At 46.0% G+C, this 16,508-nt stretch overlaps 1 protein-coding gene across 4 annotated transcripts in view; it reads left to right on the top strand.

The window, feature by feature from the left end:
- LOC124194756 (titin homolog) overlaps window positions 1–16,508 on the top strand; it is a 60,797-nt gene that overhangs the window by 8,943 nt on the left and 35,346 nt on the right. For 3 of the 4 annotated variants that reach the window (XM_046589099.1, XM_046589095.1, XM_046589098.1), the window contains 11 exons: window positions 545–9,810; window positions 9,873–10,488; window positions 10,553–10,822; window positions 11,787–11,959; window positions 12,051–12,153; window positions 13,064–13,221; window positions 13,304–13,788; window positions 13,920–14,104; window positions 14,214–14,317; window positions 15,043–15,203; window positions 15,592–15,843. In XM_046589099.1, coding sequence (XP_046445055.1) covers window positions 545–9,810; window positions 9,873–10,488; window positions 10,553–10,822; window positions 11,787–11,959; window positions 12,051–12,153; window positions 13,064–13,221; window positions 13,304–13,788; window positions 13,920–14,104; window positions 14,214–14,317; window positions 15,043–15,203; window positions 15,592–15,843 — 11,773 coding nt within the window. The remainder of the gene's footprint in view (window positions 1–544; window positions 9,811–9,872; window positions 10,489–10,552; window positions 10,823–11,786; window positions 11,960–12,050; window positions 12,154–13,063; window positions 13,222–13,303; window positions 13,789–13,919; window positions 14,105–14,213; window positions 14,318–15,042; window positions 15,204–15,591; window positions 15,844–16,508) is intronic. The other variant, XM_046589097.1, reaches the window with a different exon arrangement.

Genomic DNA, 16,508 nt, shown 5'->3' with positions numbered 1-16,508 from the left:
AAGCTGTGATGTATTTTTAGCCTAGCTTGTTTGGGCGTCTCCCGGCCAAAGAGAACCAAAGTCCGTTCCTTGAATCCTTTTTTCTTTCTTCCTTCTCTTTTTTTCCTATTTTCTCGTTTTCCCCCGAGGAACAGCAAAAAAATGTTAAACTTGTCGCTTTTAATGAACAAATATAGGCCTTCGTCAAGGAAAATCAACAAAAGCCACAAAACAAAAAAGAAATATCTCGAGAAAAGAACAAAACCAAATGAAAATAGCGACCAAAAAATTTTCAGTTCCTTTCTTGCCCGCGTGTGTTTAGAGAAAAATAAAGAACGTCAAGCATCCAGCCTTTTTTCTTCCAGGGTCTGGATTATTCTCTGCCGGTCTGATTTTAGAACTCAGCCCAGTGTATAACATATACCCCGTTGTTGCCCGGTCGCTGAGTTAGGGGGCGAGAGGGTTCTCTATTGCCAGTCGCTCACGAAGCTCCGTCTCGTTAGGCCGGACTTTGATTTCTTTTATACTGGTGAATGATTTCAATTTGGTGTGTTTGCATTGGCAGACGGTTTGGTGCTGGACCAACCCCTGAGAGGTGAATGCCCTTCTCCGACTACTAGTGTCAAGCGAACCATGGATATGGACGAAGAGGCCGATCTCGTCCCCGATGCGAGCGCATTCATGGGCTCGGACGGCAAACCCATCTTCTTGCGCTGCGTCACAGATCAGACGGTCAAAGTGGGATCGAGAGCCCGTTTCCTGGCCGAAATCATCAGCTCTTCGGGCCTGGTTGTCACTTGGCATTTCAATGGATTGCCCGTCTTTCAGCCGGGTGAGACGGCTCACGGACGTTTCAAGATCCTGCAGGAGGGAAATTTTTACTGCCTCGAAATTTCACCGGTGGCCATAGAGGATGAAGGAGCCTGGACCTGTCGGGCCTCTTTGGCTGACAACGCCGGTTCGGAGGAAGGTGTATCTGCCACCGCCCAGCTTCGCGTGATGGTGCCAAAGAGCTACAAACGCCCCGAATTCGTCGAAGACCTCCAAGCCATTTTGACGGAAGAAGGTACAGTATCTCTCGAGTGTAAAGTGGTCGGCATCCCGACGCCAGTCCTCCACTGGTTCAAAGACGGGAAAGAAATCAAGGCCGGCGATGTTTTCGCATTCCGCGCCCCTCAGACGGACTCGACGGCCGAAGAGACGGCCACTTCGCTGGGAATTTACTCTTGCGAGGCCATCAATTGCATCGGCAAAGCCATTTCAACTTCGCAAGTGCGAGTCAGAAATGCTGTCCAGCAGCAGCCGCTGACTCCGTCGCGAACGAATAGCCAATCCGAATCGACCGGACCGCCCGTCATCATCGAGGAGCCGTTCAATCAAAAGGTCCGAGTCGGCGAGGACGTCCGCTTCACAGTGCGAGTGATGGTACCGCCCTTGCCCTCTCAAGTTAAATGGTACAACAAAGATGTGCCCAAGGAGGCCAGCTCCAAATACGTGGTGGGCGAAGACGGCCACGGTGGCTACTCGCTCGATATCACGCCGACGGATATCGACGACGACGGCGAGTGGAAAGTGGCCATCAAAAACGAAGGCGTCGACGCCGAGTCCAGCGCTTCGGCCGTTTTGACTCTTGTCGTGCCCAAGAACTATCGACCCCCTCGGTTCCTCGAAAGCCTCAAAGCCATTCTGACGGAAGAAGGACTCGTCAGTTTCGAGTGCAAAGTTGTCGGCTTCCCGACACCGCAGCTCCAGTGGTTCAAAGATGGCCAGGAGTTGAAACCGGGCGACGTCTACCAACTGAGCGGCACCAACTCTCTGGGATCTTACTCTTGCGTCGCCCGCAACTGCATGGGCCAGGCTGTCAGTGCCGCCGAATTGACCGTCGACGACATTCAGAACCAGCTCAACGACGAGGAGCGTCGCCAACTGATGGACTCTCACCGACCGCCCATCTTCACGCAAGGATTGCGTTCTAGTGAGTCCCGGGTGGGCGATCCTCTTCGACTCACTGTCCAAGTGTCCAGCACGACCGAGAGCTTCTTGGTTACTTGGTTTCACAATGACGAGCCGATCGATCTGGACGAAACGCACAAATTCCGCAGTTTGAAAGAAGAGGCCGGCCTCTGCCATCTGGACGTGGAGCCGCTGGAATTCAGCGACGAAGGCGACTGGAAATGCATCGTCATCAACGATTTTGGTCACGCAGTCACCAGCTGCTCAGTCAAGTTATCCGTTCCGCGATTTTTCCGCAAACCGCATTTCCTGGAACCGCTCAGGGCCGTCCTGTCGGACGAAGGGACTGTCAATTTGGAATGCAAAGTCATCGGCGTTCCGCAGCCGTCTTTAAAATGGTACAAGGACGGCGTTGAGCTCAAGCCGGGTGATATTCACCGCATCATGTCCGGCCAAGACGGAACTTGCTGCCTTGGCACGTACACCTGCGAGGCGCACAACTGCATGGGCACGTCGTCCAGCTCAGCTGCTCTTCTAGGATTCGAAGATCGACCCGAAGCCGAACAAAATGTCTCTTTGGCTCAGGAGGAAACTTTATTGGACACTGAACCTCGGAGTTACATGACGGAGCACCCGCGTATCGCTCGTAATCCATCGCTGTCAACGATTCAGGAGGAGCGCTCCTCGCAAATTTCCCTGTACGAGACGGCCAATGCCGAGGACACGCTTACGGGCGAAGAGCGGGCCGAAATTAGCGTGTCTCTGGACGGACGAGAAGTTTCAGTTTCGTTGTACGAAACGCCTGATCTGACTGAAGAGGAAGCTCAACAGATTGTAGAACTCTTCGCTGAGGAATTATCTGAGCGAATTTCGTACAAGAACACAACCGAATTGCCACCCTTGCGATTTACTCGCGAGACAGCCACGTCTGGCTCTCTATTAATGGAAGCTGTCGTCATTGACGTACCCATGGAAATAAATGGAAACTCTTCTTACGAGAGGACTCTCAGCGATTTATCGTTTGAGGAGGCGCCAACTGAGGCGGACATTGAAGAACTGTCTGCCATGGAAGCCTTGATCATAGAAGAAGCAGACATGCGCAATGATCCTTATTTCTTGGACGATTTGACCATTCCTGATCTACCCTATGAGGTCAACGATGTCCGTCAATCCATCACTGGTTTGCAAGAAGCCTTCCTCATTCAGGAAGCCAGTCCGACAGAGGAAGAACGACAACTTCATTTGGAATCACACAGTGGAGGGGCCACTCCGGTGGTCATGTCGCCACGGCGGTTGAGCATTGAACGTGATGCAGCTAAGGTCGAGGAAGATTTCCAGGCCATGTTAGCTGATGGTATTCAGTCACCCGTCGACGTTGACTATTATTCTCCGCTAGAGTATTCGGATAGTTGCAGCGTTCCATCTTCTTCCCCGCAGCCAGATTGGCTTGTCGAAGAACCCATCGCTGTAGCAACGCCGGTGGCCGCCCAACAGCCCGAAATAATTGAAAGACCGGTTGAAAAAACTGCGACGCCTACGGATGCAGTTGAACCCTTGCCAGCTGAAGTGACGACTGTTGACCCAGCGCTAGCTCCCCAAGTACTCGAATCAGCGTTAGTGTCAGAGAGAATACAGAACTTAATGATGTCCAATAAAAGCTCGCTGGACATACGAGAATCAGCAAGCGAGACGGAAACATCGGCGGACGAGAATTCACAGCGGTTGATGAGCGATTATCTGGGATTGGGAAGAACGGATTCGGTATCTTCGGCGAAAAGCGAATTGCAAAAAGCGAGCGAGATATCACAAGCTGAGACAAGCCAGTCTAGCAGCACTCTCATTCAATCAAAATTGTCAACCATTCGTCTAGGGTCGGATCAGACTATAACTTCCGGTGCCGATACGCCGGAATCTGGGGACCAGTCTGGGCTACTTATTGAGGGAATTCAGGTCACAAGGCGGGAAGATGTGATATGTGCACAGGAATCCTGGAATGAGGCCAGCCATCTGGCAAAGACGATGGACACGTTAATGGATGAGCCTCCTGTAGAAGATCATTCGGATGGATTGAAAGAATATCCATCCACGTCACCTACTCGCAATCTTGTATCTGAGCTGGGAATAGGCCAAGAAGAAAAAACATCTGATTTTGTCAGTGAAGAAACAAGAGCTATGGTTGCTTCGATCTCCTCAAGTGACGCTACACGTAGACTCCAAACTGAAAAAGACGCTGAACAAGAAAACAATCGAACCCAAATATCAACGGAAGCAAGTCAAGCAACTGAAACAACAACAGAAGAGTCCAAAGCTACGTCGATAGATTTCGCAGATGATATCAAACCTATCGAAAATATTTCAGGAGACAGAGATAAAGCTGAGAGAAGAAAAACAGAAGGTGAAGAAAAGAAAAGTTTCCAGAAGGAAGCCGATGAAGCAGAACAAAAGAAGAAAGAAGGCGAAGAAAACGATCGCCTCTTAGAAGCATCAGAGGAGAAACAAGGTCTCCAGAAAGAATCAGAAGAGAAAGACCGTCTCCAAAAAGAAGCCGAAGAAAAGGATCAGTTCTTAAGGGAAGAAGTGAATAGGCAACGCCTCCAGGAAGAAGCAGAAGGTAAAGATCGTATCCAAAAGGAAGCTGAAGAAAATGAACGGCTTCTAAGGGAATCAGAGGAGAAGCAACACCTCAAGATGGAAGCAGAAAAGGATCGACTCCAAAAAGAAACAGATGAAAAGGATCGGCTCCTGAAGGAAGAAGAAGAGAAGCAACGTATCCAGAAAGAATCTGAGGAGAAGGATCGTCTCCAGAAGGAAGCTGAAGAAAAGGATCGGCTCCTGAAGGAAGAAGAGGAGAAGCAACGTATCCAGAAGGAATTAGAGGAGAAGGATCGTCTCCAAAAAGAAGCTGAAGAAAAGGATCGACTCCTGAAGGAAGAAGAAGAGAAGCAACGTATCCAGAAAGAATCAGAGGAGAAGGATCGTCTCCAGAAAGAAACTGAAGAAAAGGATCGACTCCTGAAGGAAGAAGAAGAGAAACAACGTATCCAGAAAGAATCAGAGGAGAAGGATCGTCTCCAGAAAGAAGCTGAAGAAAAGGATCGACTCCTGAAGGAAGAAGAGGAGAAGCAAAGTATCCAGAAGGAATTGGAGGAGAAGGATCGTCTCCAAAAAGAAGCTGAAGAAAAGGATCGACTCCTGAAGGAAGAAGAAGAAAAGCAACGTATCCAAAAAGAATCAGAAGAGAAGAATCGTCTCCAGAAAGAAGCTGAAGAAAAGGATCGGCTCCTGAAGGAAGAAGAGGAGAAGCAAAGTATCCAGAAGGAATTGGAGGAGAAGGGTCGTCTCCAAAAAGAAGCTGAAGAAAAGGATCGACTCCTGAAGGAAGAAGAAGAGAAGCAACGTATCCAGAAAGAATCAGAGGAGAAGGATCGTCTCCAGAAAGAAACTGAAGAAAAGGATCGACTCCTGAAGGAAGAAGAAGAGAAGCAACGTATCCAGAAAGAATCAGAGGAGAAGGATCGTCTCCAGAAAGAAGCTGAAGAAAAGGATCGACTCCTGAAGGAAGAAGAAGAAAAGCAACGTATCCAGAAAGAATCAGAAGAGAAGAATCGTCTCCAGAAAGAAGCTGAAGAAAAGGATCGGCTCCTGAAGGAAGAAGAGGAGAAGCAAAGTATCCAGAAGGAATTGGAGGAGAAGGGTCGTCTCCAAAAAGAAGCTGAAGAAAAGGATCGACTCCTGAAGGAAGAAGAAGAGAAGCAACGTATCCAGAAAGAATCAGAGGAGAAGGATCGTCTCCAGAAAGAAGCTGAAGAAAAGGATCGACTCCTGAAGGAAGAAGAAGAGAAGCAACGTATCCAGAAAGAATCAGAGGAGAAGGATCGTCTCCAGAAAGAAGCTGAAGAAAAGGATCGACTCCTGAAGGAAGAAGAAGAGAAACAACGTATCGAGAAAGAATCTGAAGAGAAGAATCGTCTACAGAAAGAAGCTGAAGAAAAGGATCGGCTTCTGAAGGAAGAAGAGGAGAAGCAAAGTATCCAGAAGGAATTGGAGGAGAAGGATCGTCTCCAAAAAGAAGCTGAAGAAAATGATCGGCTCCTAAAGGAAGAAGAAGAGAAGCAACGTATCCAGAAAGAATCAGAGGAGAAGGATCGTCTCCAAAAAGAAGCTGAAGAAAATGATCGGCTCCTGAAGGAAGAAGAAGAGAAGCAACGTATCCAGAAAGAAACAGAGGAGAAGGATCGTCTCCAGAAAGAATTAGAAGAGAAAGAACGACTTCAGAAAGAAGCTCAGGAAAAAGATCTACTCTTAAAGGAAGCTGAAGAGAAGCAACTTTTCCAGGCGAAAACAGATGAAACCGAGGAAACGAAGAAATATATAGAAGCAGAAGAAAAGGATTTCATTCAGAATGAAACTCAAAAGGAAGTGGATGTAACGGAACGACTCTTAAAAGAAGAAGAAATGGTCCTACTTCCAAAGGAATCGAAAGAAAATGAGAGCAAACAAGATCTACAAAAGAAAGAAGTCGAAGGAAGTCAAATCAAAAATGAAGATAAATCTCGCATAAACGAAGTTGAAGAACGAGCAGTTTCTTACAAACAATTAGACAGCTGTAATACACGATTAAGCGATAGGCCTACTAAATTACCATCGGGAGCAGGAGTTACCGAACTTATGGAATTAGAGAAGCATTCAGTAGGTCTTCTAAGAAATGTGGATCGTTCCCGTTTGGAAAAAGTAGAATTAGAATCTAGTAATTTTGCTGAAAAGGAAGTTGTTGGACAGTTGGGTTTCAAAGAAAGATCCAAACCGTCAACTGAACGACCGCTAACTGAAGACGAACTTATTGAGAAGCAAATTGAAGAAGAAAAACGAAATCGTCGAAGAGAGGCCGCAGAAAGACTTTTACGAGAACAAGAACAAAAATGGGCATCTGAACAATCTGGGAATGAAGGTGTCAAAGAACATAGACATGATGAGAAAATTCGACTTGAACAAGCAGAAATGCAACAGGCTGTGGATGAACATATCAGAAAACATAAACAAGAAGAAGAAATCATTCAACGAGAAGCAGACGAAGAAAGGGTACAACAACAAAGACAAAAAGAAGAAGAAAGGCGAATCCGTTTAGAAGAAGCAGAAAAAATTCGGAAGGAAGTGGAAATACAGGAGCGACTCCGAAGGGAAGAAAAGGAACGAAAGCAGCTAGAAGCTGAACGAATTCGTCGCGAAGAAGAAGCAGAAGAATGGGCATTGAAAGAAAAAGAGAGAATCCGGTTAGAAGAAGAAATTCAACGACTTGAATCGGAACGCATTCGCATGAAAGAAGAACGGCGATTACGACAAGCCAAAGAAGAGGAAGAAGAACGACTCCGACTGAAGAAGGAGAGAGAAGAACGTTTACGTCGCGAACAAGAAGAAGAGGAGAGACTTCGCCAAGAAGAGGAAGAGCAGCTAAAATTGATGAAGGAAGAGAGGGAACGCAATCGAAAACTGAAGGAAGAGGAAGAAGAACGGATGTTGAGGGAAATAGAAGAACGTTCTCAAAAGAAGAAGGACGAAAATGAACGAATCAGAAAAGAAAAAGAAGAGGAAGAGAGAAAGAAAAAAGAGGAGGAGAAACTTCGGCGAGAGGAAGAAGAGAAAAAGCGTATGGAGGAAGCTGAAAAACTAAGAAAAGAAACAGAAGAGAAAAGCAAAGAGAAAGAAGAAAAACGAATGAAACAGGAAGAAGAAAAGCGAAAGCGAGACGAAGAAGAAAAGAAAATCAAAGACGAATTGAAAAGACAGAAAGAAGAAGAAACCAGAAAAATTTTGGAAGAGTTAGAGACGAATCGAAACAAAAGAGCTCTTGAAGAACCAATTCAGCCTGAAGACGAACGTATTGAGGCCGAAGTTTCTTTAGATAAAAACAAAAAAGATTTGACAGAAAATGTTAAACTAGGCAAAGCCCAGAAAAAAGACGACGAAGAACTTAATCTTTCAGACAAACACATTCGCCAAAAAGGAGACGAAAAGACCACAATGAAACAAAGGGAAGAGAACATCGAAGAACAGAATTTAAAAGGAGACGATGATAAAATCGTGAAACAAACGAAGGGAAACAATGAGGCAGTTGATTCCCTAATCAAATCGAAGGAGCAACAACAGGAAGTCGTTGAAGAAAACCAGTTGAAGGAGCAGCACAAGGAAACCGAGCATGAAAAGCAGAAGGATCAACAAGAAAAGGAGTCCAAGAGAGCTGAAGTAAAAAATCTGAAGGAAACAGAACAAGCGATCAAGGGAACCGAAGATAAGAAACTCAAGGAGCAACAAGAAAAAGAGCGCAAGGAGGCAGAAGAAAAGAAATTGAAGGAACAACAAGAGAAGGAGCGCATAGAGGCTGAAGCTAAGAAAATAAAAGAGCAACACGAAAAAGAACGTAAGGAGGCAGAAGAAAGAAAATTGAAGGAGCAACAAGAAAAGGAGCGCAAGGAGGCCGAGGAAAAGAAGCTTAAGGAAAAGCAAGAAAAGGAGCGCAAGGAGGCAGAAGATAAGAAGTTGAAGGAACAACAGGAAAAAGAGCGCGAGGAGGCAGAAGATAAAAAGTTGAAGGAACAACAAGAAAAAGAGCGCAAGGAGGCAGAAGATAAGAAGTTGAAGGAACAACAGAAAAAAGAGCGCAAGGAGGCAGAAGATAAGAAGCTGAAGGAACAACAGGAAAAAGAGCGCAAGGAGGCAGAAGATAAAAAGTTGAAGGAACAACAAGAAAAAGAGCGCAAGGAGGCAGAAGATAAGAAGTTGAAGGAACAACAGAAAAAAGAGCGCAAGGAGGCAGAAGATAAGAAGCTGAAGGAGCAACAGGAAAAAGAGCGCAAGGAGGCAGAAGATAAAAAGTTGAAGGAACAACAAGAAAAAGAGCGCAAGGAGGCCGAGGAAAAGAAGTTGAAGGAACAACAAGAAAAGGAGCGTAAGGAGGCTGAAGCTCATAAACTAAAGAAGCAAAAAGAAGAGAAGGAGCGCAAGGAGACCGAGGAAAAGAACAGGAGAGATCAACAAGAGAAAGAACGCAAGGAGGCAGAGGAAAAGAAATTGAAGGAGCAGAAAGAAAAAGAACGTAAGGAGGCAGAAGTAAAGGAAGAGAACGAACGTATAGAGGCCGAAAAGAAGAAAAAGAAACAAGACAAGGAGCGAAAAGAGGTAGAAGAAGCAAAAATAGAACAGAAAGAAAGAGAACGCAAAGAAAGAAAGAAGAAAGAAAAGCAAGAGAAAGAACGTAAAGAAGCCGAAGAAAGAAGCATCAAGGATGAAAAAGATAATGATTTGAAGAAAGGAGAAGAAAAGAAACTGAAAACTGCAAGAGAAAAAGTTGGTACTGGCGCGGAAGAAAAGAGTATTCAGGAGCAACAAGAACAGAAATACGTCGAAGTTGAGGAAAAAGATGTGAAGAGGCGATCAGAATATGAAGAACGACAAGGTGATGACGCACACCCTCGGTCGGGTGACGAATCCCCTGCGCCCAATAAGGATCGTAGGAGAAGAACAGTCTTACAATCAGACGAGGAGTCAACTGCCGAAAATTCTTCCGATTACTCGACCAGGAGACGTACCAGAGTTTGTCCCCCTGAAGAATCAAGATATGACACTGGAATTCATACAGGAATTCGACGTCGACCTGTGCCAACTGTTATGGAAGAAACTGATTCACTTAGTCCGCTATCCTCTGGCTTTGATAGCTCTCACAGACAACCGACTTCAGGTGACTTTGATGTACATTCGAGAGCAAGATTGATCAGGGAAGATATGCGTCATGGAATTCGATCTTGTTCTGCCGGTGTCGTTCTTAGCTCAATGCGATCTCGTACTAGTCAAATGGAATGGGACTCTTCGTTGAGATCACACGAGGTATCACAATATTTGTATATGGTTACATAGTTGCAGACGATTTATCTTTTTTTTTCTCGCAGGACAACCGAAGAGATCCTTCAAAGAAGCCCAAATTCAGTTCAAAATTACGAGACATGGAAGTGGCAAAGGGTTCCAGGGTCAAGCTGAGTTGCAGTTTGCTCTGCAGTCCCGAACCCGAAATCGAATGGTTCCGTAATGGCTTGTCGATTTTGAAGAACGTGGACAGTCATAAATACGTGATTAATTGGAACCCAATCGGCATCGCAAGTCTAGAGATACGCGACCTCTGCCGCTCCGACACTGGAGAATACATGTGCGTTGCTCGCAACCACCACGGGCAGGCCAGCACTTCGGCCGATCTTCGAGTCAGAGGTGATTACGAACCCAAAACGAGTTCACCGTCTTTCACCTCGGCCATACGTGATGTCTACTATGACACAACCGACGAGTTGGTCCTGGAGTCTATCGTCAATGGCTTCCCGACACCCAAGATCACTTGGATGAAGGACGGAATTAAGTTGCATTTGAGTAGCCGTTACAAGCAAAGCGTGGACTTGGACGGGCGTTGCCGCCTGGTTGTTCACTCGCCTTGTGCAGGCGATTCGGGTCAATACACCTGCGTCGCTCAAAATGCTTCCAGGAAGGATGAGATTTCTACCTATGTCGTCGTTCCAGGTACGTAAACCGGTTGGACCCCGATCCATCATACCATAATGACCTCACTTTTCGTTTTGTTTAGAACACGTTTGGGACACGGAAAAACGCGCGATGAAGACTCTCCCAAGTCATGCCGGATATTCTGGGGGTGGGGAATTCCATCGTCGAACAGCTGCTGATAAGCTGGCTTCTTCGGGAGACACCCACAGTTTTGATGGAGGACGTTACGATGGAATAGGTGCCCAAGATGACTCGGCTCATTTTGTTCAGCTGCCAGAAAGTACCGTGACTGTGGGTAGAGATCGCGATCTCGTCATCCAATGCCGTGTCCGAGGACATCCACGTCCCAAAGGTAAAATCAAATTACTCTTCGTATCCCGCCCATTAAAATGCCATCTAGCGGTCAGAATCTAAACTTTGAACAGTGGCCATTTTTGCAACCTAATCTAACACTAGAGTTTGTGTAGTGTTTACCATTACTTACGTAAATAATAAGATCCTTATTAAATAATGATGTAGTAACGTTTTTTTAACTTTTAATCCCACTACACAAAAAAATAATGCGTGGAAAACCCTCTAAGAAATACTTACGCAATAATTTTTTAAGCTTAAAAATATTGAAAACGTCGGAAAACGTCTTGAAAAATAATTTTTAAATGTTTTCAATTTGTAAAAGAAAGTTTAAACCTTTTTTAAGCTTAGAAAAGCTCTAGAGTAGAATTAGCTTCAGATACCTAATATTTTACGCAGTGTTCAACTGTCTATCGATTGCCACCGTAAAAGTTAATTTTCCGTATTAAATATTTCAAAATTAAGTCAATTAAAATAGGGTTTTATTTGTTCGTTTGGTAAAAAATTTCATAGTGTTTCCAGTTTCAAAAGCAGCCAGAGATGTGCAAGTTTTGAAACTCCAACAGATTTATGGATCGAGAATTGTGAGGCTGCGCATATAGTTGCGTATATACTCTTTGAATGCCATTTCGTTGGTTCATCGAAGCAGAGTAGACTTTCTTTTGTAAGCGACTGAAAAGATTTTATTTTTCTATTCAAGTTTCATTTTCTCTCTTTTGGAATGAGTCACTCGCAAAAATCTTCAATAGAACAGAAAAACTTTTTTTTTCTCTTGGGATAGGATTTTGATTTACGGGTTTGATGTATCAGAATCCACTTGAAGTCGAGACAAATGGCCGTGTTTTTTTTTCTTAGTAATAATGACTGTTATTCTTTGGCGTTCCCCGCAATTAATGCATCTTCTTCTTCTTCTGCCGACCACCAAACGTTTTTCAATGGTTGCGTGTGTCTTCCACGTCCAACAGTGACATGGTTGAAGGGCATACGGGACGTGGTCGAATCTGGACGGCCATGCGTGGAGATGGACGGCGACTCGTACCGTTTCATCCTGAAGAAAGCCAATTACGGCGATGGTGGGACGTACATCGTCAAAGCCAGCAACTGCCACGGCAGCCAGAAAGCCTACTGCACCGTGCGCGTAAGTTATCGAGTCGATCACGAGCGCCTTATCTCCCGGCCGCAAGCCTGTCATCCTTTGCTGTATATATCCTTTTGGGCTTTTGTAACAGGTCAAGGAAACGGCCAACTCTTCCGACTGGGATTTCAAGGACTCGCCGGCCATGCAGCAGCCCGCCGATTTGGCCGAGTGTCGAGTCAGACGATTCAACAAAGGTAACAAATAAAAATAAAAGACCATTTTGTCACGCCCGTGGGGGGAGAGCAGCTATATAGCTAGAAAGACGGGGACCGGCCAAAAAAGGGTCGTACGCCACGCGTATTGTGTCGTTTTATTGCAAACAGTGCGCGAGCAAATTGCTGCTGATGGGGCCGGACGGCCCCAGCCATTCGTCATCTTTCAAATGGAAACTTATTATAACACAAACACAGCACTATGTCCTTTTCATGGGTGTCCTCTCTTTGCTTGGGCGATGCGCAATTGTATTCCGTTTGGGGCTTCTCCCGCTCGACGGCCGGCAGCAGGTGGGCAAAAGATCAAGATAGAGAGAGGGAGAGAGAGAGAGAGAGAGAGAGCTGGCCCACGTCAATATATCCTATATAGCGGGAGAGCGTTTCTTGCCTTTGATAATGGCTTTTCGGAAGCTAAGAGTAATTATAGACAGGCCGCGCTCAACTTTTTTTTTTCTTTTTGGTGGTGTTGGATATGTATAGCTCCTAGCGCACCGCCTAAGGCTCTTATTCCTTTTTAAATATTTCCAGTTAAAGAAAGAAAGAAAGAAAGAAAAAACAAGAAAAAGAACTATTTTTTTTTCGCTCCTGCTTACAAGTGTACCATTACAAAACGTAGGAGCATATCAGCATATATCCAAGTCTTTGGGGGTGTTATAAGTCATTGCCGAGTATGGGTATCCATCCGAATTCGATAGCCCACAGCACCTTCATTTCACGCCTCTCTCTCTCTCTCGTTCCTTTTTGCTGCCCCGGCTGTTCAAGGAATGCCGATTTGAAAGAGATCAGCGGTGTAGACAAATGAGCCCAACAATGACTCGCTCATTTTGGGTTTTTTTTTTCTTTGACTTAAAATATACGTTGCCCCCACCATTTTGGGTTGGTGTTTGAACAGATGTGCCGGGTCCGGTTCCAGCTCCTCCGACGGCCACCGTCACGGGCAAAAACGTCGTGTCCCTTAGCTGGGCCAAACCGAATTACATTGGCGGAGCGCCTATTTTGGCGTACAAAGTCGAAGCCTGGCTCCTGGGCGAAGGAGCCATCTGGATAGAGGTAAGAACTTGATTCAACTCAATGCAAATCCAATTTTACAAATAGAAATTAAAATTGAAAATAATCAACTATTTACGCACAGGTGGCTACGACGGTTATTACCAGCTCGGACGTGTACAACCTGAAGCCGGACCGTGAGTATCTGTTCCGGATCACGCCGAAGAACAAGTACGGGTGGGGCGAGTCGCTGGTGTCGTCGACGCCCATCCGTACGGTGAGCAAGACGGGCCTTCCGCACTTCCACCGCCAGTTGCACCCGCAGATCAAGGCCATGGAGCACACGGACATCGAGCTGCTGACGGAGGTGACGGGCGAGCCGACGCCGCAGGTCGAGTGGTACCGCGACGGCAGCAAAGTGGACGGCGTCAAGAATCCGCGCTACGAGCTGCGCTCCATCCGGGCCGACTGCCGCCACGCCCTCACCATCCACGACGTCCAGATGGAGACGGACGACGACAGCAAGTTCTCCTGCGAGGCCGTCAATCCGGCCGGACGAGTCGCCACTTTCAGTCGCGTCCTCGTCGTGACGGACGAACGCGTAGCCGAGGCCGACGCCCAATTCAGACAGTAAAATAAAAAGAATATCAAAAGAATTTCATTTCATTCAATTTTATTTTTATTTCAAATTCGTCTCGGAATTTGCATTTTTCACGGACATCATTTTGATTTTATATTTATTTTTTCGGGAAATCTTTCAGGCAGTTGGATTGCCTGAGTTGCGGCAATGACAAGACGCCGATGGCGCCTCAATTCACGATGAGGCCGCGCGACCGTCGGGTCCAAGTCGCTTTCCCCGTCCGGCTGACTTGCCAAGTGATTGGTTTCCCCAAGCCGGACGTCACCTGGTACCACAATCACAATCCCATCATCATCGGTGACGACGGTAAAATTCAATTTTCTTCTTTTGAAAATATAAGAAAACCCAAAAAAACCAATTTTGATTTATCCTTTTTTTGTGTATTTTTTGTTTGTTTTTTTGGGTTCCGTCGCAGATCGTCACAGCTACAGCGTGGACGGCAATTTCTACACGCTGGAGATCGCCACTACCAAATTCGACGACGCCGGCGTCTACAGCGTCCAAGGCCGTAATTCTTCGGTATACACAAGTCGTCCATTATATTATCTCTCTCAGAGATTTTTGTTCTGAGATGATGGGGGGCCGGTCTCTCTCTCTCTCTCTCTCTATGTTCATCGTTTGATTTAAAGACGGGCATAACTCTGCCAATGATCCAAAATGATGATATTGAAAGCAGCGCTATTACGCCGGCCCGGATTACCCCTGTCCGACTTTAACGGTTGATTTTGACCATATCGGTTCGGTAAATACGTTGGACTATCGTCGGCGGCGGATTTTTCTTCAGAGCCGTTCAGAGCCTGGCCGATGCTGGTATTCCCGTCATTACGATCACGAATTTGTTTAGGAGGGCCATTGATGATTTGGTTATGCTAATTAGAAGTTAGTCATCGACGGTTCGCTTTTTTCTTCTTCTTCTTTTTTGTTGAAATCTTTTCGGGACCGTTCGGGACAGACGGACATTGGATAGAAGGGAGAGATAGCGCCCGAACGGGTCGTGAAGAATTTCACTTTACGATCTATCCTTCTTCTTCTTCTTCTTCTTCTTCTTCTTCTTTTTCGCTCTTTCGATATCATTTTCTTGGATCTCTATAAACATTTGTATTTTGTGTGATGCCGTGCGTCTGATTTTTTCTTCTTCTTCTTATTCTTTCTATCTTTTTTTTGTTTATTATATATTTTTCGCTGCTGCTGCGATTGCAACTCTCTCGTCGGTGGGGAAAACAAAAAATCTAAAAAATCAAAAGGGCGCGGTGGGCTGCCAGTGCTGCCTGGTGGTGGACGGAGGCATTCGGGCGTACGTCATGCCCTTTTTCACGCACGAACTGGAGGAGCGCAACGTGTCGGAGGGCGGCACCGTCTCGCTGATCGCCCGCGTCGAAGCCTACCCGGCCGTCGGGGTCCTCTGGTATGGACACACACAAAAACATCATGCATGCAGACTACCTTACCTACCTACTTTACCTACCTACCTACCTACCTATCTACCTTACTTATATAATCTCCAGCCAACCAGCCAGCCAAACAAACAAACAAACACGGGCCATTGTTTACGACATTTGAATGAGAGGAGGAGGAGCGGGAATTTGAATGGGACAAATCCTTTTTCTTCAATTGTGATCCCCACCCAAAAATGAAAAGAAAAGAAAAGAAAACAAGACTCTGCATCAGCAATGCTAGATGATAACCATCTCCACCATTTTTCCCTTTTTCCATTTGTTTTTCCCTTTTTCCTTTTTTATACATTTTTAAAATAATAAAAACTGATTGATTGATTAAATTGTACCCCCCTGAAGGCACCGGGACGGGATCCGCCTACGTCCTTGCCGCCAGTACGACATGCGACTGGAGTCTGACGGCTCGGTGGCGTTGGTCGTGTCGGGCGTGCTGGCCAGGCGCCACGCTGGCGTCTACACCTGCACCGTCACCAACGAGATGGGCCAGGTTTCGTCCAGCGCCCGCGTCACCGTCAAACCGCAGCGGCCGTCAGCATCTTCGTCGGCCGACGGGGCCGGCGTCGCCACCGATCACGACGCCATCGCTCTCGGGTAAATTATACAATTTACACATCTACCCATTTGAATTTTTTCCCACTTTTCGTAATTGGCGCCATTAGCAGACAGCAATCTATCAACGTTCCGACACTATGCGCGGCGGGGAAATTTGAAAAAATTTTGAATTTTTTGATGGGGAGTTGTTTATTTTTTCAAAAAACGGTGCAGGTTCACGGCTGGCGGGTCATTCACGACCAACGCAAATGCCGCCGGGCTTGCCGGCCTGATGGGATGCGCGCGCATTCCGAAAGAGAAAAAAATTGCGCATCACGAAAGAGAAAAAAATCGACACAATACGGCACAAAGCGTTATTTTTTCTTTCTTTCTTTCTTTCATTTTGATTTATTTATTCGCTTTCGGGAGAGAATAGAAGAAAAAAGGCAAAATTCATTTCACACTCGTTGAAGCGCCGCGTCACGACTTCACGAGTTGGGTCCATCACGCGGGAACGTGTACAACAGCCACAACAACAACGGCGTAGTTGGTTTGCACCTATTATCGGGATGGATGACTTGATCTTTAGGGTCCTGCGCTATCCAACATGACGGGAAAACGAAAGAAAAAAAACCCCAACATTTTCAAACCCCGAAAAAAGGAGGGAAATTTGAAAAAAATAAATAAATAAATTGCTCGGAGGCTTTTACCTTGACAAATGGGAT

This window comes from Daphnia pulex, chromosome 5 (genome assembly GCF_021134715.1).
Source record: "Daphnia pulex isolate KAP4 chromosome 5, ASM2113471v1".
Taxonomy (NCBI): Eukaryota; Metazoa; Arthropoda; class Branchiopoda; order Diplostraca; family Daphniidae; genus Daphnia; species Daphnia pulex.
Note: the sequence above shows the minus strand (reverse complement) of the source record. Positions and strands in the feature narration are given on the sequence as shown.